General features: G+C 46.7%; 1 protein-coding gene across 15 annotated transcripts in view; it reads left to right on the top strand.

Moving 5' to 3' along the window:
- ZNF831 (zinc finger protein 831) overlaps window positions 1-27,870 on the top strand; it is a 166,680-nt gene that overhangs the window by 45,948 nt on the left and 92,862 nt on the right. For 12 of the 15 annotated variants that reach the window (XR_003003806.1, XR_003003807.1, XR_003003808.1 and 9 more), the window contains exon 4: window positions 2,716-2,867. Coding sequence is in view for 10 of the 15 variants with exons in the window: in XM_024750244.1 (XP_024606012.1) it covers window positions 2,716-2,867 (152 nt within the window). In the remaining 5 variants the exon portion in view is untranslated. Of the gene's footprint in view, window positions 1-2,715; window positions 2,868-19,862; window positions 20,075-27,870 lie in introns of those variants that run through there. The other 3 variants (XR_003003809.1, XM_024750253.1, XM_024750245.1) reach the window with 2 other exon arrangements.

The raw sequence follows: 27,870 nt of genomic DNA, 5'->3' as shown, positions 1-27,870 counted from the left end.
AGCTGGGTGCTCAGTATTTAGACTTAACCTCAGTCATTTTAGACGAGACTTCCCAGTTGTGGGGCTCACTTTGACATGTGTTCCTTGCTGGCCATTTCCAGCAGCAAGACAGGAGGCCTCAGGAAGGCATCCTGTGATTAAGAAGCCTTGGCTGAGTTGTGACTTCTGGTTACAATCACAAGCCCTCTGCATTTCTGGAAGTGGCTCTGATAGGCAGGGGTTGCTGGAAGGTCTCTCTCTAAGCCTTTCCGGGGGATCATCAATGGATCCACTAGGAATAAGCACTTCATCATTGGTGGTAAGACTTCAGGTGATCAGAAAATGGTCAGATTCTGTTACAGGAGATTTCCTTTTATGATATATAGGAACAATATCATAAAATTGTATCACAAAATTGAATTGGTAATCTCAACATTCTGGTGGAACCCTGGTCCTCAACAGATTCTTCACTTGTGTTTAAATCAACTCTACAATACCAGCTTTTATCTAGTATTTTCATGGGTAGCCAAGCTTGACTTTGAATATATTTACTGGTCTTTTGGTTTTTACGTGTATCTTTACTATTTCCTTATTAAAAGGGAATACTTTATTTTTGTTTCTTTTTTTTTTAAGGTTTAATTTTATTAGGAAGATTAAAGATTTCGTATCTTAGAAAGCAATATCAAAACCATTTATAATCTGAAGTGAAATATGAATGATTAACCTATTTCATAAAATCAATAAAATGGAATCGATTAAAAAAATCAATGTACTTTGTAGATATGTGTTTTAAAGTATTTTCTTTTTCTTTTTTTAACATCTTTATTGGAGTATAATTGCTTTACAATGGTATGTTAGTTTCTGCTTTATAGGTTGGTTCAGTAGGTTGTGTAGGCTTCCTGGTGGAGGAGATGAGTGCCTGTGCTCTGTTGGATGAAGCTGGATCTTATCTTTCTGGTCGGCAGGTCCACGCTCTCCTGGCTGCAGCACCAAGAGCCTTTCATCCACATGGCTCAGAAGAAAAGAGAGATAAAGTAGAAAGAAAGAATTATTAGAAGTAGAAAGAAAGGAAGGAGGGAGGGAGGGAAGAAGGAGGGAAGGAAGGAAGGAAAAAGAGAAAGAAAGAAGATAAAGTAAAATAAAATAAAATATAATAAAGTTATTAAAATAAAAAAATAATTATTAAGAGAAAAAAAAAACAACGGACGAATAGAACCATAGGACTTGTCTCTTGCCTCTTCGGCAGCTCCAGACTTTTCTCCGGACTCCCTCCCGGCTAGCCATGGCGCACTAGCCCCTTCAGGCTGTGTTCACGCCGCCAACCCCAGCCTTCTCCCTGCGCTCCGACTGAAGCCCGAGCCTCAGCTCCCAGCCCCGCCCGCCCCGGCGGGGGAGCAGACAAGCCTCTCGGCTGGTGAGTGCTGGTCGGCACCGATCCTCTGTGCAGTAGTCTTCCCGCTTTTCCCTCCGCACCCCTTTGGCTTCGCTCTCCTCCGCAAACCCGAAGCTTTCGCCTCTGTTTATTCTTTTTTCTTTTGCCCTACCCAAGTACGTGGGGGGTTTCTTGCCTTTTGGGAGGTCTGAGGTCTTCTGCCAGCGTTCAGTAGGTGTTCTGTAGGAGTTGTTCCACGTGTAGATGTATTTTCTGGTGTATCTGTGGGGAGGAAGGTGATCTCCGCGTCTTACCCTTCCGCCATCCTCCCGGAAGTCTCACATTGTAGTTTTGATTAGCATTTCTCTAATAGTGATGCTGAGAAGCTCACTGTTTTCTTTCTCTACCCTTGTCGTGCCCTCCTCCTGGGATGTGAAGGCTCTGTTTTAGAGATTATTATATTTTTTTGAATGTTTATTTCACCTTTTATTTATTTAACATCTTTATTGGAGTATAATTGCTTTACGATGGTGTGTTAGTTTCTGCTGTATAACAAAGTGAATCAGTTATATGTCTACCTCTGTCCCCATCTCCCCTCCCTCTTGCGTCTCCCTCCCTCCCACCCTCCCTATCCCACCCCTGTAGGTGGTCACAAGCGTGGAGCTGGTCTCCCTGTGCTATGCGGCTGCTTCCCACTAGCTTTCTATTTTACACAGACCAGATGATCTGGAAGAGCTTCTCTAGGGGTCGCATGTGTGATGCCCGTTTTTTCAGAGGAGATGCTTTGGGCGTGACCTGTCCAATAACGGTAGGCACTAGCCACCAGTGGCTCTTTAAACTCATTAAAATGAAATTGAATGTAAAGCTCAGTTCCTCGGACACATGAACTACATTTCACTCACTCTAGAGCTGCCTGTGGTTAGTGGCCACCCTATTGGTCCATGCAGGTTATAGAAGACGCCCATCACTGTGGAAAGTTCTACTGGACAGCCTGTTTAGTAAGTAGTCAAGACCATATAATTCACTATTTAATTACAGCAACTGACCTTTATTAAGCGCTTGTTGTGTGCTAAGTGGTGTGGGAAGCATTTTCTAGGCACTATCTCATTTCATCCCTACAACGGCCGCCTGAGTTGCATCCTGTTTTCATCCCCGCGTCCTGGCGGGAGAATGAGGATTGGAGGGAAAAGGGGTTCCTGACAGCTGGTGAGCTGCCTGGACCTCACGTCCCTGTGTTCTCCCAGGCTTCCCACACGGACCTGGATTTTATTCTCTGGGCATATCCTGTCTTGGATTTTTGTGCCTGTGAGCTCCCGGACACACTCTCAAGGCTGATCACTGCACACGTGCTTCTCGTCCCCCAGGTACAAAGGGAATTTCTTGCAAAGTCGTTTCCAGCTGAGAGCCAGCAGACTGAGGAAGCCACACTGGGTGCTGAGAAAAGACGGCAGTTCACCCCCATCCGAGGGGCCGGCCCCACGCAGGACCTGCGGGCAGGCTTCTTCCGAAACGGCAGGTAAGGCTCTCCTTGGTGGTGCATCCAAACCCGGCACCAGGCTGCTGGGATATGAAATGAGCAGAGCAGCCATCCTTGCTGTCCGGAGCCTGAAGTCCAGCAGGGAGATGGATGCACGTGGGGTGATGTGGGACAGTCAAGACCCTAAACTAGGGGAGAGGGTCCTGGGTGAGGATATTGAGAATCCAGTATTGAGAAGACAACAGAGGTCCTCAAGTACTGGCCACGGATGCTCAGCCCTGTCCAAGTACAGGTTCCCTCCAGGACCTGGAAAACCTGAATTGGAACTCTGGGTGCCTCTACTTTTCCCCATCATTAAAGAGGAAGTTTACTGGGTTCTTTCCACAGGGCAGTTGTGAGGCTAAAATGGGTCAGTGGATGGGCTTTTGAATGAATGTGAGATAGAAGAATAGGGAGGAGTTATGATGTGAGAGCTGCAGGGAACATGCTTCCACGGGAGGTGGTAAGAGGGGCCCTCTCCATCATTCTCGGAAACAAACAAAGGATGAACTAATGGAGGCTGCTTCCTGGAAAAGGGCTATTTTAAGGTGCAGTCACTGGGCAACGAGGGCAAATCGCGTAACTTCTCTGGCCCACAATTTCCCTCCCTTCCTCCCGTCTGCCTGGCAGTCATGAGCCCAGCCTTAGCCTTGCTGGCAATGTGTTGACTGGGGAAGATGGAGACCATATTTGAGAAGGTGGCCGGTCCCATCTGGCCAGCGGTGACTGAATTACCACCCTTTTGTGGCCGATTGCTGTTTGTTTGGCTCAAGGGCTGACCCTGGGCTCTGCCTGCTGGCTGCGGTTTTGGTCCCTGGAGACAGTTGGCTGGGGCCCCTCCCCCTCCCCCTCTGTGTGGCTCCAGCGCCCCCTGCGGGCAGATGGTGCTTCCATGCTGCCCCTCGACCCCCCACCTCCAACCCCGACGCCCTCTCTGGTAGGCAGGCAAGGACGAGGATTAGTCTTTTCCTCAGTGAGAGTTTAAATCAAGGTAGGTATTTGCTCAACTGGATGGCCAGTTGTGGAAGGCAAAAGCACGGTCTTTTTATGGAACGTCAAGGGTTAAGACCTCACGGGGGGAGGCTGAGTGGGTGTAGACAAAAGTGCAGTCAGGGCACCCGGTTTTGCCCTTTCTTCATTTTCTGTGGCTCATCACCTTGAACTCCACTGCTTTCCTCCTGGTCAGATGGATACAGCCAATGGAACTGCCCATTGGGGTGTTCATGGGCGATACCACCTCCACAGCAGAACCCACCAGAACCCACCAGAACTCTATCACTTGTCCCTAATGGCAGTGCTTTCCCACCAGCTCTCTTCCCAGCACCATAAATAGAGCTGAATCAAGCTGCTCCTGGAAACTCACATCAGCTTCTGTTTCCATTGCTAAGCTCGGTGCTAGAAACTGAAAGGGAAAAGACGACAATCCCTGCTCTGGGTAAATGTGGTTCAGGGTGAAGACAGACAGACAGGCTTGCTGTCCATCCTTTGCTCAAATCACATGGGGAATGACACTGGCGGGTCAGTGAGCTCCCTCCTGGGAATCTCCTGTCTGTGCAGCGAGGCCGTTGATAGAGGTCTTGCCCACCCAATGGCTCAGTGTGAGGATAGAGCGAGCTCGTGTGCGGCAGGGAATTTGCAGACTCCAAGGCAGGTGATAAATGTTGATTGTAATTATCTCCTGAGCATAATAAGCATACGTGCGTTAAGATCTCGCGTGTGCTGAGTGCCAAGTGAGTGTGGAGCGCGTGGTAACCAGTGTGCCTGTTGTTTAGCAGAGGACAAGGTCAGGGTTGGAGGAAGAGCCCAAAGGGGGAGTTTTCTCGGGAGAGAGACGGCTTCTTCTGGAAATTCAGGTGTAGGGAGAATAGAACAGAGGCTTTCTGGACTGGGGAAGAAAATTGCCTATGGCGGCCAAGGAAATTGCCACAAACTTGGTCCAAGGTGTATTCTCTCCCAGTTCTGGAGGCCAGGAGTCTCGCTGTCTCTCCGAAGCCTCTAGGGGAGGATCCTTCCCTGCCTCTCAGCTTCTGGGGACTCCAGGCATCCTTGGCTTGTGGCCGCATCACTCCAATCTCTGTCTTCATCTTCACAGGGCTTCTCCCCTGTGTTCCTGTGGGTCAAATCTCCCTCTGTGTTTCTCTTATAAGGATACTTGCCATTGAATTTAGGGCTCGCCCTAAATCCAGGATGATCTTATTTTGAGATTCTTCATTTCATGTGCAAATACCTTTTTCCAAGTAAGGTCACAGCCACAGGTTCTGTGGCTTAGGACTTGGAGGGGGAGGCATGATTCAACCACTAACCACTTCAACAACTTTCCCCCTATCTGGGAACCGACAGAAGGGACCTTAAAATGTGTCTCTAAGTGGAAAAGGCAGCAGCACCCATGAACACTCAATTTACAATAATGCCCATCATCTGTGCTCTTGGGGTGTGCAAACAGCTTTGGCAGGAAAGTTCTATTATAAGCTTAAATCAGTATGTATTCATTAAAACGGGATCACCCAGCCCACCACCCAGCAGGATGTGTTCACACTTGTGGGGAGTCTTGTCCAAGTGACTACAGGCAGCTCCGATCGTGAGACGGGTGTGTTGGGTAAGGGGCCCTATTCGCTTCTCTTTGGGAAGAAGGCCTGTGGCCGGCTGGATAGGGGGTGGGCAGGGCCTCTGAGTGTGGCTGTGTGGATGGTGTCCATAGGGGCTGAAATCCAGCCACCACTGGTTGGGGCAGCCTTTTGCTCTGACTGTGGGCCTGTCAACCCAAAGCAAGGAGCTCCTTCCTCCTTCTCCCAAGGGGGTGGGGGACACCTTTCCACACATCCTCCAGTGGCAGTGGTTGCCTCTTCCTAATTTACATGTGTATGCTGTGTGCTCATGGTACCCCGGGGGACCCCAGTGCCAGCAGAGAGACCAGCTGGAAAGCCTCTGATCTTTCATGGTCCTCTCCACACCGTCTTTCCTTTACAAGCTTCTCTTTGCCTCAGGGAATGGCCTTGCTCCCTCCACGTTGGGAGAATCCCACTTCTGTACACTTCTGATCTCAACATTGGCCTTTCCTACCAAAATCCTAAGAGCAAACTGTGGGCCCCAGTGAATGGGGGATAAAACCAGCCCCAAACAGAAAAAAAACCAGAAACGAAATCTAAATGTGGAGCTAAGACTGAGAGGCCAAATGTAATGCAAATCCCCCTGGGAGCCTAGTGTCCCTCCCTCCGTGTAGGTAATAATGTTGCAGCAACAGCCCAGGATGGTGACACATGTCTGCACTTTCATGTTTGTTACTGGAACAGCCAGTTGAGTCAGAGGTCTGGGTCACTGGTGCCCATTTTCAAAGGGCTCCCTCCTGCCACAGTGTCCACTCAGGACAGATGTGAGCCTGTGGGGTGTGGTCTAAGCATTGGCCCGGGGAATATTAATCACCCCGCCACCCCCATTCCTTATTGAAGTGTCAGAGAGGGAACAAGGATGGCAGGTTGGGTAAACCAGCAAGCCCGGAGTGGACGGGCTGTTATGGACATCACTGGGTTGCGGGCAGGTGGTAGAGTGCATTAAAATAAATACCACCTGGAAATCAAAGGAGCTTGGGAAGTTTATTTACACCATCTCCCAAAGCCAGTGTTTCACAACAGAGTGACAGGCACTCAGAGTGTTGGGTGTTTGAAGACAGAGTGCTGTTACTTCAAAGGAACCTAAAGATGGCCCTTGGTCGCCCACCATTTACAAACAAATTTCTTGTGTCCTTTGACCTGGCAGGTCCTGGTTGGAGAGATCAGAGCTGGCTGCTCAGTGAGGGAGCTGACCTCACGGGGTGTGTGTGTGTGTGTGTGTGTGTGTGTGTGTGTGTGTGTGTGTGTGTGTGCGCGCGTGAGTATACTTGTGAATGCATGCAAACATGTATATTTTTGTGGGGGGAGGACCTGGTTTCCACAGCAGGACAATGATAGGGTGATCTGTTTTGGGTGACCTGAGGGGTTGTAACTTGGGGGAACTTGATGAAACCCAACAAAGAAATTGAGAATAACCTTTGCAGGGGAATTTCCCAATTCGAAGGTAGGGAAAACCTTTGGTCCTGGTCCTTGAAGGCCAATTAGAATCAGCAAAACATTTCCAAATAAGTAGACAGGAATACTTGTGTCCAGGGGCCGAAATAAGATATTGTAACAGATTTTTTCTCCTCTTTATTTGTGGAGAAACTTCCTGTCAATAATTTACGAAGATGAGAGAGAGGATGATTTTGAGAAATATCTTTTTAAAGGTTGCTTAATTTCCCTCTCCTTTCAACTATTCCAATAGCTTGGTACTAATCATTCGAATTAACAGATGGCTTGGTAGTGAAGTCATCTGCACACAGAAGGGCAGAGGAGTTATGAAGGATGGAGACCTAATTTATAAGATTTTATGGTAATTGGGATCTTTGAGACTCTCCTTAGAACTGAACTTTTTCATTTTTTAATTTTTATTCTTTTGACTTTCCAATACCACTGAATTTAATTTTTTTCTTTTTTTAAAATTTTTATTTTATATTGGACTATAGCTGATTTACAATGTTGTGTTAGTATCAGGTGTACAGCAAAGTGATTCAGTTTTACATATATATATATCTATTCTTTTTCAAATTCTTTTCCCATTTAGGTCATTACAGAATATTGAGCAGAGTTCCCTGTGCTCTACAGGAGGTCCCTGTTGGTTACCTGTTTTAAATATAGTAGTGTGTGTATGTCAATCTCAAACTCCCAATTTATCCCTCCCCCCCACCTTTCCCATTTGGTAACCATAAGTTTGTTTTCTGTGTCTGTGAGTCTGTTTCTGTTTCGTAAATAAGTTCATTGTATTTTTTTAGCTTCTGCATATAAGCGATATCACATAATACTTGCCTTTCTTTGTCTGACCTACTTCACTCAGTATGATAATCTCCAGGTCCATCCATGTTGCTGCAAATGGCATTATTTTATTCTTTTGTTTGTTTGTTTGTTATGAATGTCACATGCCTTTTATTTATTTTTAAATTTTTTTATTGAAGTATAGTTGAATTACAATGTTGTGTTAATTACTGCTGTACAGCAAAGTGACTCAGTTATACATATATATATTCTTTATATATATATACATTTATATATTCTTTATATATATACATACATATCTTCTTTTTCATATTCTTTTCCATTATGGTTTATCGCAGGATATTGAATATAGTTCCCTGTGCTATACAGTAGGACCTTGTTGTTTATCCATCCTGTATATAATAGTTTGCGTCTGCTAATCCCAAACTCTTAATCCATCCCTCCTCCACCCACTCTCCCCCTTGGCACCCACGAGTCTCTTCTCTATGTCTGTGAGTCTGTTTCTGTTTCGTGGATAAGTTCATTTGTGTCATACTTTATATTCTACATATAAGTGATATCATATGGTATTTGTTTTTCTCTTTTTGACTTACTTCACTTAGTATGGTAATGTCTAGGTCTCATGTTGCTGCAAATGACATTATTTCATTATTTTTTTATGGCTGAGTAAAAAAATCGTATTCCATTGTATATATACACCACATCTTCTTTATCCATCCATCTGTCAATGGACATTTAAGTTGCTTCCACGTCTTGCCTATTGTAAATAGTGCAGCGATGAACACTGGGGTGTATGTATCCTTTCGAACCATGGTTTTCTCCGGATGTATGCCCAGGAGTGAGATTGCAGGATCAAATGGTAGCTCTATTTTTAGCTTTTTAAGGAACCTCCATACTGTTCTCTGTAGTGGCTGCACCAGTTTACATTCCCAGCAACAGTGTAGGAGGGTTCCCTTTTCTCCACACCCTTTCCAGCATTTATTAATTGTAGACTTTTTGCTGATGGCCATCCTGACTGGTGTGAGGTGATATCTCATTGTAGTTTTGATCTGTGTTTCTCTAATGATTAGTGATGTTGAGTGAACTTTTTTAAAACCTAAATTCAGTGGTCCATCCCATCCAAGTTCCCAGCAAAGGTGTGGAGGGAGCTGGAAGTTTCTTTGGAGACGTCAAGTATTGTTGACTTACCAGACGCCCCAGGCTGAATGTGACTAGGAACTGCAGCGTTGTTCCTATTTCAAAGAAAGTCCTTCCTCACCCAGGGTCACTTCCAGATCAGGGCTGAGGTGTGGAGTTAGGTGGATTTAATCTCAGACACTTGAGCTGCTTCACTGAAGGGACTGGTAAAAAATGGTTCTTAGATATCAAGTGGTTGAATATCCCCAGGAGAGCAAGCCTCCCCTTGAGGACAGTCCTCGTAATCCAGACGTTCTTCACGGGATTCACCTCCCAGTGGGAGGTCAGCTGGGGAGGCAGTGACTGTCACAGAATGAGAACAGTCCCTACTAAACTGACCGCTGATACATTTAGACCCCATTCAAACACTTCCCTTTGTCTCTCTCCATCTCTCCTTACTATTACTTTCCATCCCAGCCCTTCAGATTGACTTTCACAATGTCATGTAAACCGATTGCCAAGTGAAACCCCAAATCATGCTCAAGACATTGAATTTAATGAGATTGATGGGAGTGACCATTGGGTTGGTTCATTCCCATTGGCAGAATCAGGGAACGAATAAGAGAAAACTGGTGAGGCTCATTCCAGAGAGTGACGGGAACATCAAAGGCTTAAGAGAAGCCCTTAGAAAAATTGAGGAAAGTCTAGAATATTTTGGGGATGGGAAAAAGTGTCTCTCGATAATCTTGCTCTGAAGGTAAATGTGAAAGTGAAGAATAGCCCATTGTTCTACCCTATAGTTTGGTGTAAAGGTGTACTCTGCCCCCATCAACGTTCGATGAACCTTTGTTGATGTTAACAACTAGCTCATAGCTTGTCATTATAACCCACAAACTGGAAGTTTTACTTTCATTTTTGTAGGTTCATCTGCTTATTTTCACAACGTTAGGTTTCGTGGTTTTTCAAGAGAAATTCTCCAAGCCCTTAATTTTCCACTGTTCACTGTGAAATTTTGGTCCCCATCGTGAATGAATTCATTTTTCGTGGTCTTCCGTCCGTGGCAATGATCTCAGCTAATAAGGACCCTGTTTGCCCAGCTCCTTTGCACAAGGTGCCTAGCAGATCCGTAGCGTTTGTTGAGTGGCCAGCTGAGCTGAACAGCAGAAGTGAGTCTCCTTATTTGAAGCTTCCTTTAAGCTCACCTTCAGTTGAAAGGACATTCAAAACCAGCCCCCAAATCTTTAAGAATGAAGGAAGGGGCATGCAATCTGGAGGTGTCGTTCCTGATGGTGTTTTGGGGATGTGTCAGCAATGGAAGAATCCAGTGGGGATCGAGTTTGGATGGCGGTGGCCTGAGCAGCATAAAAGCAAACTTCATTGTTCTTTTCCTCATAAAAGAAACTTCCTTATCTAAAAATAGTTACAGCTCCCCCTGCCCCCTTGCTAGATTCAAATTTGGGGAATCGCCACCCGTAAGGATCATCTAACGCCACCTCTGCTTTACAGGTGAGAGCTCTGGCGAGACACAGATGGGGGCTTTGAGCCGGCAGGTGTTCACTCTGATGTCTTTTAACCTGGGGTCCTCTCTCACGCCACAGCGGGACCACATCTTGAGTGGGGGGTGTGTTTCCAAAGCCAGCAGCAGTCAAAATTACCTTTGAAAATTCTACAAGTCCATCATAAGAGTATGAACGGTGTCTACAGCTCTGAGCAGAAATTCTCAGGCATAATGTGTTTGAGGACCATTAGAGGGAAAGGAAGGAAAGAAAAAAGGCAGTCCGTCCATCCGGGCTGCTTTGACAACAAACAGCAATTTCTGGTGAGGAATTCTCAAAGGTCCCCTCTTGGCCGCGTGGTGTATGCGATTTGGTTTCAGCATGAAGTGTCTGAAACTGTGATGACGTCTTACTGGACTGGCTTGTTGCCGGGGGATTAACTGAGATGTTGGATCTGTGTAGGAGGTAGTGAGTTTCAGAAGTCAGGGTTTAAGTTAAATGTGTGATGGGACCCTGCTGGGGCGGTTTCTCATCTTACCTGAGCACCTGTCTTCCTGGTGCCAGTTTAAGAATTGGGGGGCTGTTCTCCACTTGGCAATTACGCCCGTGTAATTAACGGTCAGAGAAAGACCATGTTTTGTAGCTTAAGGGGAAGTTCACCACTAAGCTTGTTATGAAAACGATCTCTCGCTGTTTACTCACCAAGTTAGGGTCTTAGGGACTTAGGAAGGGCAGCTTTGCAAGTGCGTGCTGTGTGCGGGCGTGCGCATTTGTGTTCTCGCGTTTGAGTGTTATTTTTCCATTAGGAAAAGCAATTGAAAAACCCACACATCCATACAAAGCGGGTGACACCACCTGAGCAAAAGCCACTACTGATTCTCTTTTGTTGTGGTTAGACAGTTCCTGATGCATCTCTCCTGATGAGGTCACCGCTCTGAAATGAATACTTTTCTTTCCAGAGCGTGGGGCACGGTGGGGATGAGTGCAATGTCATTCAGCTGTTTGCATTTCAAGTGGGACATTCTAGTCTCTGGGAGCTTAAAACCCATCAGCAGCCACAGCCCTGTTACCCTTTTCCTAATATCACAGTTACTGACCCTGGGCTGCAAAAGAAGAATTTCATAATTAGGTTTGCCCTGTTTCTGTGTTTATGTGCACATTTCTTTCTCTCTAGCCGATGACATATCAACTTTTATTTATTTTATTATTGAAATCCTTTGTGTTAAAAGGACCTGCTCCATTAACTGAGACCTGTTCTATTTCCTCCAATGCTGGGATACATTAAAACATTCCGTGGTATAAAGAGCACTCTTAAATATTTCCTTAGAAACGCATTTTGTGGAACTGAATGGAGAACACTGATGTGGTCGAGGTTAATTATTCGGGCTTTTGCCGGGCACATTGGAAGCCGTGCTGCTTCTGCTGGTACACGGACTAAAATTGGAACACTGAAGAGGAGCCCAGCGTGGCCCTGTGCCCAGATGACACATCTGAAGTCATATTGATTGAGGGAGATGCTTTATTGAACGATATGAACTCCACCGAGTTTCTGGGTTTGCAATTTCCTGCAGCTGGCGTGGCTTCTGGCAGTAAACACTGTGTGATTCGGGGCTACATTTAAAAGTGAGATTTTAGAAAAATCTCCCAATAACTAAACTCAGAGGGCACTTTCAGTTTAGGAGCTGCACCCACATCTAATCCCCCCAACAGACTTGTGATGAGTGACTCATTCTCATTTTGCAGAGGGAGAAACTGAGACTCAGAGAGGCATCCAGTGACTTGCCCAGGGCCACCCAGATGATGAATCTGGGGGTCCAGGGTGTTTCCTACAGTCAGAGATGTCACATCTGCATGTCACCTGTGCAATTAGTTGCTTATGTGATCCATTTAAGCTCACTGACAAAAACCATAAATACATTTATTTAAAAAAAAAAACTGTTTATTGACACCAAAAATGGAAAGCCAATATCACATGCCATTAAGAGAACGTTACAGAAAGAAAATGCTATGAACAATATTTTCTTGGTAAATAAATTCTAGCTAGACTGTTGTGGGCAGAAGACCAAGAGCCCTAGGTACACTCCCTTTGCTTAAAAAGAGATTTGGAAGCGTTAGGGAGGTGTTAGAGATATATTAGCATGCAGCTGAGACGTTCTTCTTTCCCTAATTAGAGGGATGTAGGGAGAATAGCTTTCTCACTGGGTGATTCCATTTTATTTAACACTAAGCTTGTGACTCACCGCCCACTGGGGGGTCTGAGCCCCTCCCTGGGACTTTCTTGTGCTGTCATATCCGCTTTTCTCTGTCAGTAAGATCCGCCTGGCTTCTACGGTCTTATCTGGGATTTCCTCAACTCTTGGAAGGCCTTCACCTGTATCAACTTAAACTCTACGTTCAACAGAGTTGGCTGTAGAGGCCATGGGCCAACATTCTGCGAAGACCCTGCTTGCAGACCGAACTTTTCTGCCTCATGGGGGTGGGCGCTTGGGGGTGTCAGAGGTCTCCTAGGCAGGTTCAAACTCTGCATTTGTAAGACTCTGAGATGGGGCTTCCCTGGTGGCGCAGTGGTTGAGAGTCCGCCTGCCGATGCAGGGGACACGGGTTCGTGCCCCGGTCCGGGAAGATCCCACATGCCGCGGAGCGGCTAGGCCCGTGAGCCACGGCCGCTGAGCCTGCGCGTCCGGAGCCTGTGCTCTGCAATGGGAGAGGCCACAACAGTGAGAGGCCCGCGTACCGCAAAAAAAAAAAAAAGTCTGAGATGCTGACCCAGAGGCTTCCGTGGCTGAAGGAGGGATGGTGGGAAATGCCCAGGGTGCAGAGAGAGGAGGCGGGAGGGACCAGGCACATCTGAGACCTTGGTGTGGGCTGATCCTTCTCCTGAGGAGGGTGGGGAGCCATTGGTGGATGTGGGTGCAGGAGAGGAGGGCAGAGGGAAGACCAACGTAGGTGCAGGGGGGAGAGAGGCTCGGGGTAGGTAGAGTGGATACCTAGGAGACTGATGAGAAAGTTCCTGAAACAGATTGGGCAGGTTTGCATTGAAAAAGAACTTGGAAAAAAGGGATGCTCCACCTAGAGGAATAGAAACGTTAACTATTAGTTTTTAGTTATGCGTGTAATCGTGAACCATGCTTCTTTTAACACATTAAAATATGGTAATAAGGCTCAGGTTCACTGTGACCACCAGCCCCATTCCCAAAGGCCCTCTCAGGTAAAACTACAGTTTGGAATTAGGAGGGCATCTGCCAGATCGTTTTTTCTGTGCGCGTGTGCGTGTATGTCTGTGTTTAACGTGAGTGGTACCACACTGCCATCTCATCGTGCAACTAGCTTTCGGTTAACTCAACAACATTTTGTTGTCTTCCCACACTGCTAGTACATACAGACCTATCTCAACAGTGTAGGTAGGGACAGAGTCTCTCGGGGTGGGGCTGCTGTAATTTTAGGTAGTCATTCTCCCAATAATGGACAGTTCATCATTGCCAGTGCTTCACTATGGCATTGTGCTCTTTGGACCCACTGTCCATGACTCCCTGACCCAAGCAGGGGGCTTCTCTAGGGAAGACCCAAGAGGGAGAATCACTGGGTCTTTCTTGTGTTGCACATTTAAAGAAATTTTATGTTATATCGGAGTATAGCTGATGTACAGTGTTGTGTTCGTTTCTGGTGTACAGCAAAGTGATTCAGTTATGCATGTACATACATCTATTCTTTTTCAGATTCTCTTCCCACATAGGTTATTACAGAGTATCGAGTAGAGTTCCCTGTGCTATACAGTAGGTCCTTGTTGATGATCTATTTTATATATGGTAGTGTGTATATGTTAATCCCAACCTCCTGATTTATCCCTCTGGTAACCATAAGTTTGTTTTCTATGCCTGTGAGTCTGTTTCTGTTTTGTAAATAAGTTCATCTGTATCCTTTCTTTTTAGATTCCACATATAAATGATGTCATATGATATTTGTCTTTATCTTATACTTCACTTAATATGGTAATCTCTAGGTCCATCCATGTTGCTGCCAATGGCATTATTTCATTCTTTTTTAGGGCTGAGTAATATCCCATTGTATATGTGCACCACATCTTCTTTATCCATTCATCTGTCAGTGGACATTTAGGTTGCTTCCATGTCTTGGCTATCGTAAATAATGCTGCAGTGAACATTGGGGTGCATGTATCTCTTCAAATTAGAGTTTTCTCCAGATATGTACCCAGGAGTGGGATTGCAGGATCATATGGTAGCTCTCTATTTTTAGTTTTATGAGGAACCTACATAGTGTTTTCCATAGTGACTACACCAATTTACATTCCCACCAACAGTGTAGGTGTTTTCTCCACACCCTCTCCAGCATTTATTATTTGTAGACTTTTTGATGATGGCCATTGTGACCGGTGTGAGGTGATACCTCATTGTAGTTTTGTTACATCGCACATTTTTATTAGATATTTCCAAGTTGCTTTCTATTTCACATTCCCATAAATAGCATGTACTTCTTTCATTGATCTTATCAAACTTAAAAAAAATCTGCAAGATGGGTAAAAGATGCTATCTCGAATGCCCATGGCCAGGAGGGCCTTTCCACCCGTGCCTTGCATCCCACTGGGGGGTCCATTCCCCAGACAGACCATGAGGAAGCCTGGTATTATCCAGTGGAAAAAAACGTGGAGGGCTGAGTAGACTATTTTGCTTTTAAATCACAGAGAAGTGAGTCTCTCTTGACCAAACTTTAAGTCCACTGGGTACAATTTGATGTTCTCTCCAAATATTAATAGATTTGTTCCTCGGCCGAGGCACGAAGTCTTAGTCTGCTCCGAGAGAGGTCTGTCACTGCAAAGGACACAAGGCCACACAGGACTTCCTCTGTGCCGAGCCAATTCATTAGACCCGGGGAGCAATTTGCAGGAGAGATTAATTGATTTGCAGGCTGCCCAGCACTGAGTGTTACTCAGCTACCTCCCAGAAAGCTCAGGCCGCCCGGGAGCTCGACAGAGCAAACAGTAATATGTGAGACTTTAGTCAAAGGCTGAGCGTTGTCTTCATTCCTCATTATAAACAGAAGCCAGAGCGATGAAGTTCTCAGCCCCTTCTGGTTTAGTGTGCCATAGTCCAGGCTCCCGGAATAAAATGAGAAGGCTCGCGGAGCCGCAGCTGCCAATATGATAGCAATGTTCTCTTCGCAAGCTGTGATTATCCCCAGACAGACACCTTGCTTATCTTGCTCTGAAAAGTTGCTCTACCAGAGGTGGAAATTTCAACTCTGCATGCCTGTATCAGAAAGGACTCTTTGGGGTGTGGGGAAAAGAGACTCAATTTAAATTGACCTAGACAGAAACATTCATCATCTCATGGAACAGAGAAGGGGGCTTCAGGCATGGCTGGATCCAGAGGTACCAATGATGTCACTCGGACTCAGTTTCTCTCCATCTCTTGGCTGCTCTTCTGGGTCAGCATCACTGGCTCCTCTAGTACCTGCCCTGCCGAACATGCTTGACTCCTTTCCGTAACCCAAGTCCCCAGACTGAATCCGGGTGGCCTGGTTGGGGGTAGGCGTCTCTCCTGAACCAGTCACTGGGGATTTGAGTGGCCCCTGTCCTTGTATGGAGGGACGGGTTGGGGCCACCTCCGCTACAGCCTTTAAGAGTAGAGGAGAGACAGTTTCCCAAAAGAGTCGGGGCCCAGATGTCCAAACCGCCTCTTCCTCATGGTTTAATGGAATTCAGCATCTGTGTGTGAGCAATCATGCCCCCTGAGAGGGGAGAAGCACAAGATGCCATGAGTCCTCTCGTCAAGGAGCTTGGGGACCAGTTGGTGGACCGAGACACCTTTGTGAAATAGATGAGAGTTCCTGTGCGATTAGCGGGGCCCGCTCTGTGCCAGGCAGTGTGTGGGAGCAGAAAGAGAGGCAGACAGGAACACAACACTGCCCTGTCCTTAGGGAGAGCCCAGTCTGGCAGAGGGAGCCGGCACCGACTGGTAAACAAGTCATTACACATGCAATGCGGTAAGCTGGCTGATATGATTAAGCTTCCAAATGAGCGATCCTGACAAGAGCGGCTGGAGCGTGGAAGGGAGAGTGGGCTAGCATAAACAGGAACAAAACAGGAGGGGGCCGTGCTTCCGACGCCCATCCCAAGGCCCCCGCATCGGGGCGCCCACTGCAGGAGGAGTGCGGCCCCCTACGGAGACCCGCAGCCTGTCACTCTTCATCATTCCTTTTCTCCTCCTTGGATCATAAAGGGTTTTTGCCATCCACAGTAAACTGCCGGAAATGGAGGCGCACAGCACTTAACTACTAGTTACTTACTTACCTAAAACGCTACGTGTTTCCCTCGGCAATCGCTAACAGATTCCTAAAGAAACGGGGCGACGCGATCTGAATTCTGATTTCTGCGCCAACAGAAGGTGGGAGGGCAAAAGTGGCCCGTGCACTCATGGCCGGTTCCACTGGGGAGGTGGGAGGCCAGGGCCATAGAGTCACATCCCTTCAATCCCAAACCTGAAATGGAGACGGCTCTGCTTTGGAAGGGCTCTCTGGAAACTGTCCTCACCTTTGAGTTGGGAGAGCCCCTTCTCAGCAGAACCCACAAAAGGAGTCTTGTTCTAGAATTTTCTATGTCGAAGGCTGGTAGACAAATGGAATCAGAGGGAAGTGATGATTTCAACAGACCTACAGATGGGGGACAAAATCATGAAGGGTTCCGGGCTCACCTTGTTGGATCTTTCACCTCCACTTGTGAGCTGGTCTTTAGGAGGGGCAAGGCTGCTTTGGTTTTGGAGACAGGTGGCCTTTAGGGTTAATTCTAACTAAGGGATTAGTGGCAAGGGGAGGCAGAGTGGTGTCACCAATAGGGAGCCTAGAGGGGAAATACTGTTATATAGACCAGCTACATGGAGTCATAATGAGAAGGTCGTTCTCAATTCCCTGTTAAGCCTCTTGCTTACATCACAAAGGAAGTCTTGTTTTGATGCTAATATGTCTTTAACACCTGCCCAACTAAAAGTCTTTACTAATCTCCCTTTGAACAGACAAAGGTTGGGTTTCAACCTCTAGCTAGAATTTGAGAACACAGTTCTGGTTTTATTGTTTGTATTTTGACAGGGACCTTCTCAGGCCAGAGACTTCATCTCACCCAGCTTCCTCCTACAATAGGCCTTGAAAAGCCAAATACTTCTTCCCTCTCCCTCTCTCACAGCCTCCCTTAGGCCAAGAGTAGTGCAGGGGAAGAAACTTTGTTTTTGGAGTCAGAAGAATTCATTTGAGTCCTGACTTCTCCTCTTACCACTCCCTTGGCCAAGGTCATCCCTTCTCTTTCCCTCAGATCTTCATCTGTAAAATGGGGCCATTTCTGAGTCCGCAGGTGTCAGAGACATTCACCTATGCTGACTCACTAACCTAGCCCTTGAAAAGCCTATGAGGGCAGTCTAGAAATATCCCACTCATCTCTCCAGAGGACTGTTCAGACACTCAAGCTACATGAGATGGTGAGTTGGAAAGATGCTGTGTCACCTATAAGGGACTTTGTAGGTGTGCTGGTTATCCTGGCTGACAGTGGGGGACCGTGGGCTGTATTTCCACCCAGGTCTGGGAAAGATATCTGCAAGTCAAAGCGATGAATCAAGGAACAGTGAATTTCAGCTAGGGAGCTACGTGGTATTGAGCCGATACTTGGGGGCACATGAGTTTATGCACTTGGATACAGATGGCGCTCTCCCTGCCGGGGTAAGACTGGCCCCAAAGGTAGAGGAGGCAAAGGGATTTGAATAATCCTCTGCTCCTGCCCCATCCCATCTCACACCTCCCTAGCAACGATGAGCTCTTCTTAGGGACGCTGTCTTCCTCTAAATAAACGCATTCACGGCGGCCTTCACCCGCCGTTGGATGCTGGCAGGGAGCAGTGGGGAATCTGGTCCAACAAGGATTGCTTCCTGCTTGAGCATTTGGAGTTTCCTCCAAATGTTTTTCTTCATCCAGTTTTCAGTGTGGCCCCATGGGGTCAGGAGGGGGATGTCGTGGCCATTCTCCATCCTAATTAGAAGTCTTGCCCAAGTTCAGACATGAAGGAAAAGAACGAAAGTTCCATTCCAAGGTTTTTCCTTTGCTAAAACTCTTTAAATTTTGGCTTGTTTACTTCTCTGACTTCCAGAGACACGAAAAAGTAATTTTCGTGCCCCCCTCCACACAGACATTAGTGATCATTTTCAGTCATTTTCAGCTCTCCCTTTTTGCTACGAGGCACCTGGCATTCCGGGAATGGACCAAAGCCATTTTTCTAAGTACTCGCGTTTGAAATTATTAAGTGTTCATTAAGCACCCCCGGGTGCAAAGCACTCCCGGAGATGTTTGTTTCTCAATTTTCTATAATTTCCTGATTTTTTTCCCTTCGCTAAAGGCAGATTGAAAAATGAACTCAGTGCATTTGAGTCTCTGAATCATAGTTAATGTGCAACGCCCCCTCCCTTAACCGCGCTGTTTCTCTTCTGCCCCCTCTTGTCTCTTTTCTTATCAATCCGATGAAGTTCTAATTCTTTTTAACCCCTACTCAGGGGCTGGAACTTTTTGTTTGTTCCTGACTACCTGCCAGGAAGAAATGAGTGCAAAAGCCGTGACCAGCACTCGCCCGGGACTGCGGGTGGGAGCGGAGCGATGGAAAAATCGAGAAGGCGGCAAAGGCAGCCTTTGATGGGCAGCGGGGCCGCGGGCAGCTCTGCGGCATCGGAGCCGGTGCAGGATGAGCTCGGGCTCAGCTCCCGGGGGGCCCTGCCCCCCACTGATTGGCATCAAGGACCCTCGAGAACCCCAATCTCTGAGTGGACCCTTCTGGAAAAACACAGAAGCCCGAAGACCCCCTCCTGTGCGCCCTCACACCCCGTGATGCTGAGTCTTGCATGAGCAGAGAGAAAGGCTGTTTTTCTCTTTCTCTCTCTTTTTTTTTTTTTTGACTTCAAGGACCCTCGAGAACCCCAATCTCTGAGTGGACCCTTCTGGAAAAACACAGAAGCCCGAAGACCCCCTCCTGTGCGCCCTCACACCCCGTGATGCTGAGTCTTGCATGAGCAGAGAGAAAGGCTGTTTTTCTCTTTCTCTCTCTTTTTTTTTTTTTTTGACAACAACCTCACATAACCTCAAAAGTTGCCCATGAATTTACCAAAACTTTTTTAATGAAACTATTCTAACCTCTGGTGGGGGTTAAAAAAGAAGCCCTGGGAATTTATTACCCAGAAAAAAAAAAAAAAAAAAGGCAGCACGACTTTTTATTTGATGGGAAATCGTCTTCCAAGCTTCAAGGGCGCCCCCTAGCGCCAGTCTGCGAGGAGCAGGCAGCGCTGCTCCCCCTCGCCCGCGAGCCCGGCTGAAACCCCAGCTCTGGGGTCCCTCTCTGGTTGGGCGGGGGAGGGCGGGGGGCCCTGATCTCGCCCAGTTGTGCGTCCGGCCTGGACCGGACCTCGATTCAAGCGCGGGGGAAGCTGTGTTGTCGGGGAGACCCGCTCTGAGTACCAGGCGACCCCTTGGCACGAATTTATTTTCTGTTCTTTGGAATTCAGGTGACTACAGCCCAAGGATGGGAGAGGACAGTTTTGATCCAAGAGCCCAAGTGCTGTTTGAAAGAGGTTGGACCCCCGCTGAAGAAGTGACTCTTGCCACTGTCTCAGCACACAGGCGACCCTGGCTTTTTTTCGGTCGTTTCATTGCTCTCATGTAAATGCCACCCAGATGTGCAAGAATAAAAACCGGTACTAAGAGAAGGGGCAGAAGCCCTAGCCGAGAAAGGAGGGAGGGAGAGAGGAAGAAAAGTCAAAGGGGCGGGAGGGCGGGCTGCCGGACCTTTTCAGGGCTCCCTGTTCCAAGGTATGTGATGCAGGATCCAGGATTCTGCTGCAAACGCAGGCTCCCGGCTCTTTGCACACCGAACAGGACTTTTCGATCTTTCCGTGCCAAGTATGTGAGATATTTCTATCCTCCCCTACTTGGAAACACACCGGTTCTCCTTCAGAACTGGCCGTGTTTTTAAGACGCACACGTTAAAAGTATTAAAAAGCAAATATTCTAAACTAGGGATGCGGGAGAGGAGAGAGCATGCGGTAGCCTGCTTGGCAGGGGTACCAGTGGGGCAGCATCAAGAGGGCGGGCTCGGAGAGGAGCTGCGGTCCTGCGCCCTCCCGAGGCGTCTCAGCTGCCCGAAACCTCAGTTTCCCCATCTGTGCCGTGGAGACGATAAATAACAGTATCCCTTTTGTTGGGCTGTTGACATATCACTTATATCTATCATTTAAAATAGGGCTTAGCATCATACTTTACGGTGAGCATGCCAGCTCCTGTTTATTAATCTATCTCTAGAGAGGAGCCAGAGACCCAGACTTTTCCATTAAGTTAAATCTCCCAATTTGTACTTGATGGGAATGAATTCACATTAAAAAACAAACACATACATACACAGTGGTCTGAGCCCCAGTAGAGTCAGGTACTTTGAGACCTTTACTTGGCAGCCTGCCGGGAGGCATGGGAGGGGAGGGAGGATAGAGGAGGGAGCTGGCTGCCACCCCTCCCTGTCACCTACTACCCGCACATCCGGGACACTTGAGCCAAATGCTGAAGCCAGTGGCGTCACAGTTCTTTCGGGGTGAATGGATTTTGGGGAAATGACCCCTTTTCCTCTCCCCCCACCCCTCCCCCCGAGAACATGGGAGGGGACCCACTTTGAGTCCATGCCCACCGGGAAGCCATGATGGAAATGTGTTGGCATGTGGGCAGCCACGGAGGAGTGGGGAGGGGGGACTTCCCCTCCTTGTCCCTGGAGACCCCGCTTGCCCCTCCTGGCAACTGTATGCTTTTCACCAGCCCAGGTGCCTTTCAACCTTGGTGTTTCAAGGCACATCTTGGCTTCTGTCTTCGGTTTGGTGACATCGTCTCTGCCAGGCGGGCTTCTCATAAGTTCCTGCACCAGGAGAGGAGAGCATGGGGGGGGGCTCGCCTCTGCTTAGTCCCCTCCTGGGTTTCCTGTGTCCCCTCCTGATTGGCACGTCCTTCTGCCCTGATGCCTGGGCACGTGCCTCACTGCCCATCTACTCTTACTGCTTTGATCTCTCTGGCTGCTCTTTGCACATGGCCCAGCCCTGGGCGAGGTGCTTCCTTCACTCGGCCCTCCATGCACTCACAGGCCACTTACTGAACATCTGTTGTGCTGTGACATTGTTCCTTGAAGGGCACATCAAGCCCATTTCACTGAGCTCCCATTGTCTCCAAAAATGTTGAGAGTTTAAAGCTTCTCCAAGTGTCATAGAGAAAACAACAACAGAAATTACATGGCACAGTGATTCCAAAAAGCATTAGAGAGTACTGAGAGCCAGAGGCACGAATTCCCATCTATCTTGGTTCAGATGGAGTAAATAGAATATGTTATTGATTTTTAAAACCACACATTAGTGGTTCAAAAGAAATTGGTTTTGTATGTTTTAGTATGAAAGCAATTATTTTCCTTTTAAAACTGCTTCCTGGGTCTGTATGGGTTTTTTTTGGTTTCGTTTTTTTTCTTCTTTCCCTTTTCGTTCTGCAGAGCAAAATACTGCATGTTGCTAAGTGGAGGGGGAAAGGCTCTTCATTTTTCACTTGTTAATCTCTATCCGCTTTACCTTTTAAATTCTATGTTCTATTGTGTTCAATTCCAATGAATTTGGATTAAGTAACATTTCATTATAGATTCAATGCATACGTATTGTTTTTTAAATTAAGAAATGGGGAACATTTTTAGTGACTTTTAAGTCATGCTGCATCAAAGCTAAGAAAATCCACTTAGCCTGGTTTAGTCTGGAAGTTTCCTTGAAGAGGAAGAGGTGCTTTTTGGTTGTGTTTGCTTTTGTTTACCTTCCCCCATCTCTCCTTGGATTATCTGCAGCTCGTTTAGTAAGACCTGCGTTGGTTCTGACAGCTTGAAGCTTTCAGTGCTTCTGAGGACAGAGGACATATTTCTTTGCTTCCAGTTTTGCCACTCAATAAATTTGAGGAGTCACGAAGCCGTCATCTGTGTAGTTAGATAAGGGAGAAGATGATTTCTCTATTATTTTGCTTAGAAGAATGGGAAACTAGATTAATCACTGTCCTTTGGAAGGGACTCTTAATAGAAGAGACTGGCTCCTTTCACTGGACTCATGGTGTGTGCCCACACTGGATGGTTTTCCAGGGGTTGGGAGCAGACAATCAGGGCGCAAATTTTAAGTCTTTCACTAGGTGACGTTAGGTAAATCCTTAATCCCACATTCAACATGGTTAGGAAGGGGCTGGGGATCCTGGGTATCCATGGCACACACCCACCTCCTTCTCTGGGACAGAAGGAAAGTAAGCAATGTCTGTAAGAGTCAGGAGAACAGTTTGTCATGGGTTCTAATTCTTGGCAGCATGGGACCGAAATCCAACTCAGAAAGATTTAAGCACACGATTCCTCATGAAACAAAAAGCCCAGGGACTCAAACAGTATCACCAGACTTAGGGTTAGAGGTTTATCCCTCTTCCTGAGTTAGCCTTCTTCTGGGTGGCTTTCATTCCCAGGCACGTGGTGGTCCCCAGAGGCCCCAGCGTACATCCTACCCACTTAGCAGTTGCGGTAGGGGGTGTTCTAATTGAAGTCCAGCACTGACTCTGACTTAGTGAGGTTTGGGTCGCATGCCTAGCCCTGAACCTTCTGTTTGTCCAGATGAGTGGAATATGCCCACTCCTGGAGATGGGAGGGGGTGGTGATTGATTATAAACCAGCCAACTCATATTGAGACGAGATGTTCCCGGAAGGTGGAGGAAAGGCTGCTGAAATCAGAGAACAGCCCACTCTTGCATCCTAGGTAGAGGAGAACAAAGAGTGGGGCAGTTGCACTCGGCGTGCCGTGGGCTACAAGGTGACAGTTGTAGTCAGTACCACTGGTGCCCTGCCCAGATCCCTTTTCAAGCCAGGCGCCCACCCATCTCCATGTCCTGGCTGCTGCCCTCTCTTATCTGTACCCTTCTCCAAAGGATTGGCCCTTGGCTGATGGGAATTACTTTGCCCCCAACGTAGACACAGACCCTGGGGTTGGTCCACAGCCCCTGACTGATTGATGGAGGGATAGGACCACTCAGCCCTTTGGCCTCCGGGTGGGATGAGTTTTGTGATACAATTCACACTCCAGCCCTCCCTGTGGGCATCTCCAGAAATCCTTGTTATCTAACCTCGTCTGGCTTCTCTCACTCATCTCAAGTTTCTCTCAGGTGGGCCCTCTCAAAAAGTCAGTTACACGAGAGCCTGAGATACCAGTTATTTATGAATCGAGAATCACAGCTATTCACCACTTACTCCCCGGTATAAGGCTGTCCCCTATTTTCTCAACACAAAGATCCGAAGGAGTTTCTGGACCAACCTGAAATACATCAAGACGGAGATGAAGCAGGCCAACTTCTCCTTGCAGTATTTAACATATTCAGCTGGTTGCACGCAGCCCTTGAAATCACACATTACATAAAACACCGGTGGAGCGACATTGTGTTTTCTACTCACATTTCAAGAAGCCATTCTAGCTGCACTTGTAGCATGCATCTTTGAGATGGCTTTTGTCATCGCTAGAGCCCCTGGTTTGAGGCACCTAATAGAGATTTCCGAGCGCAGCATCTTGACTTTCATCCCAGCTCTTTGAGATTTAGTACTTTTAGAATCAGAGTGCAATGCCATCCTAGAAATTTATCCACGGCCACGAGCACCCATTTACATATTAGGTCGGCCACTTTCATTTCTCAGGTAGGTGCCTGTTCCCAATTTTCACCAAATAAACACATCCTGTTTCGCTTTTTAAAGCAGCCTACAAGGGACTTGTTTACGATAACACCCAAAGCTTATAATTGTGTCCCAAGCACCCAGGAAAAATGACTAAATGTATATTCAGGGTCCCCCCTCCCATCACTTTTTGAAACCAGTTTTTTCAGATGCTGTCTATGTAGGACCCAAACCAGCACTGATTGGCATTGTTTCAGGCTAATGTGTCTTCCTAAATAGTATTTTGTCATTTACAATGAAGTCACGGAGAGAGCTCCCTGAAAAATGGGAGACTTTGTAGGGATTTGATTAATAAAGCAACTCCTTCTTTTCTGAGGGATAAATTGGGGGGGGGGACCTCTCTTACACTTGGGCATATCATATCCTCTGATCATCAAAGGAACCGAAACGGGACCAGCTGGTCTTGCTTGACTCAGATGTGACATCTTGAAAGCAAAGTGAAATTTGGGAGGACATGGAGAAGGGATGCTTTCTTTGCTGTCTTGGTACAAACAGAGGTAGAAAAAGACCTAATATCTAAATGATGATCCAATCGTATGGGGATATTTGGGAGTAGCTATGTTTCCCCATATGCATTATTTTATTGTTTTGTTTTCTGCTTTAGAATTATGCATTTATTTTTTTAATTTAAATTGTATTTTCTATTAGAGTATAGTTGATTTACAATGTCGTGTTAGTTTCAGGTGTACAGCTGAGTGATTCAGTTATACGCATACATATATCCATTCTTTTTCGGATTCTCTTCCATATAAGTTATTACGGAGTACTGAGTAGAGAGTTCCCCGTGCTCTACGGTAGGTCCTTGTTGGTTACCTAGTTTACGTACAGTACTGTGTGTACGTTAATTCCAAACTCCTGACTTAGCCCCCGCACACCCAACGTTTCCCCTTTGGTAAGTTGGTTTTTGAAGCCCATGAATTATTTTAAAGCGTCATTCATTTCAAATTCCTTTATTATAAACATCTTTATTCTCAAACTTCAGTTCTGTTCATTGCTCAGCCATATTATAATTTGTTTGCAATGTCTTATATTATCTAATAAGATTCACAAGAGGAATAATCTTAGCAAATATCGACGGGGTGGACACCATGGGCGAGTCACTCTTCTGAGCTCTTTTATCATCCCCTGTGAACTTCTTGATGGAAATACAAGTGCTAAAATTATACTCTTTCGTTTTTTTTTGTTTTTTTGTTTTTGGCCGTGCTGTGCGGCATGCAGGATCTTAGTTCTCTGGCCAGGGATCAAACCCGTGCCCCCCTGCCCTGCAGTGGAAGCGTGGAGTCTTAACCACTGGACCGTCAGGGAATTCCCCTATACTCATTTTAAAGCCAGGAAATGAGGAGGTTACACAAGAAGCAAGCGCTGAAAATCTAGGCAATCTGCCTCCAGACCCAGGTTATGAAATGCTATGCTTCTCATTCCAAATCTCACTAATTATCAGTGGAAGCCCCAAATGAAGTACATTTACGCCTATGGTTTATAAACAAATATTCTGAAAGAATTTTAATCATCCCAAAATATACATATTAGTCATGATAAATGTATACATATATCTTGTATCAAAGGTAATGATACATGTATTTACTGTATAGCGGTAGCTAACTTATGTCAAACATAGGTTGACCTGTGATATAAGTTAGCTACTGACATGTAACAAAACACCCCCAAACTCAGTGGTTCATTTATTCTTGCCCGTGAGTCTTTGGGTTAGCAGGGCATTCAGGTTTGGTGGTCTTGCTGGGTTTGGTCACGCATCTGTGGAGTCAGTGGGGAAACGGCTGAGACTGGCTGGTCTAGGATGGTCTTCCACTCACATCCTGGACGTTGGTTGACTGTCAGCAGGGAGAGTGGGGTTGCATGAAGCATGTGTCTTCCAGCCTCCCAGGGTTTCAGAGAGAGGGCAGATTCTCACAGACCTCTTGAGACCTAGGTATGGAATTGGCATGACATCACCCTGATGCGTTCTACTGGCCAAGGAGAGTCACAGACCAGCCCAGATTCAAGGCGTGGGGGTGGGGGTGGGGGCGGGGAACTGACTCCACCTCCTGATGGGGGACTTTAAAAATCACATTGCAAAGGGTGTGGATACAGGGAGTGGTGAAGAATGGAAGCCGTTTTTGTTTGTTCTTTTGTTCTTGTAGTCAGTCAACTCTGCTTTCTGTTTAGTGCGTGTGGTTGCAATTTACCAGCCCTTAAAAAAAGGTGGTTCGTCTTTTCACATAATGGGTGGGCTAGGGATATGCACTCTGGGCTAGTGCAGCTGGGCAGGGAGCCCAGCGGTGAAGGGTCCCTCCACTTTTCTGCCCTGCCCTCCCCACCCTGTGCCTTCATCCTGTGCACAGGATCGTCATCGCAGCCCCTCCAGGCGTCATGATTGCATTTCAGGCAGGGAAAAGGCCTAAGATCCAAAGGGGCGTGCCTTTAAAAAGCTGTCTGGAGTCGCCATGTCCTCCTGAAATCCCACTCCTGGGCATATATCCCAAGAAAACTCTAGTTTGAAAAGATACCTGCACCTCAGTGTTCACTGCAGCACTATTTACAGTAGCCAAGACACAGAAGCAACCTAGGTGTCCATCAGCAGATGAATGGATAAAGAAGACGTGGTACATGTATACAATGGAATATTAGCCATAAAACAGAACAAAAATACTGCCATTTGCAGCGACATGGATGGACCTAAAGATTATCATATTAAGTGAAGTAAGTCAGACTGAGAAAGACAAATATCATATGATATCACTTATATGTGGACTCTAAAAAAACGATACAAATGAACTTATTTAAAAAACAGAAACCGATTCACAGACATAGAAAATAAACTAACGGTTACCAAAGGGGATTGTGGGGGGTGGGTGGGGGGGAGAGATTAATCAGGAGGTTGGGATTAACAGATACACACTACTATACATAGAACAGATAAACAACAAGGACCTGCTGTAGAGCACAGGGAACTACACTCAATATCTTGTAATAACCTATATAACAGAAAAGAAACTGAAAAATAATATACATACATATAACTGAAAAAAAAAGATTGCTAAATACCATCTGTATCTACTACATGATAATATAATATAATTTAATTCCCCCAAAGGCAGGTAAATATAGAAGGAACAACTTAAGGGTGAAGAATATGCCAAAAAAAATAATCATAAAGCTGTCTGGAGGGTTTCCAACAATCCCTACTTCCATCTCATTGTCTAGCACTGGGTCACAAGCCCACGCCTGGCTGTAGGGAGTCTGGGAGAGAGTGTTCTAGAGGAGCACTAAACATCTTTGGGGTTCTATTGATGAGAAAGAAGGGGAGAGTCATAGGGGGTAGGTGACTCCCAGCGTCAGCCTCAGCAAGTGATACTAGCGTTTCCATCTGAAGCCGTCTTAGAAAGTTTACTTTAAAAATAATCTTGTTGAGCAACTAAGCCTGTGTGCCACAACTACTGAGCCTGTGCTCTAGAGCCCGTGAGCCACAACTGCCGAGCCCATGAGCCACAACTGCCGAGCCCATGCACCACGACTACTGAAGCCCGCGCACCTGGAGCCCGTGCTCCACAACAAGAGAAGCCACTGCAATGAGAAGCCCGCGCACTGCAATGAAGAGCAGCCCCCGCTCGCCGCAAACCAGAGAAAGCCCGCACGCAGCAAGGAAGGCCCAATGCAGCTAATAATTAATTAATTAATTTTAAAAAGTAATCTTATTCGGGCTTCCCTGGTGGCGCAGTGGTTGAGAGTCCGCCTGCCGATGCAGGGGACGCGGGTTCGTG

The sequence above is a fragment of the Neophocaena asiaeorientalis genome, unplaced genomic scaffold, assembly GCF_003031525.2.
Source record: "Neophocaena asiaeorientalis asiaeorientalis breed wild unplaced genomic scaffold, Neophocaena_asiaeorientalis_V1.1 scaffold606, whole genome shotgun sequence".
In the NCBI taxonomy this organism is placed as follows: Eukaryota; Metazoa; Chordata; class Mammalia; order Artiodactyla; family Phocoenidae; genus Neophocaena; species Neophocaena asiaeorientalis.
Note: the sequence above shows the minus strand (reverse complement) of the source record. Positions and strands in the feature narration are given on the sequence as shown.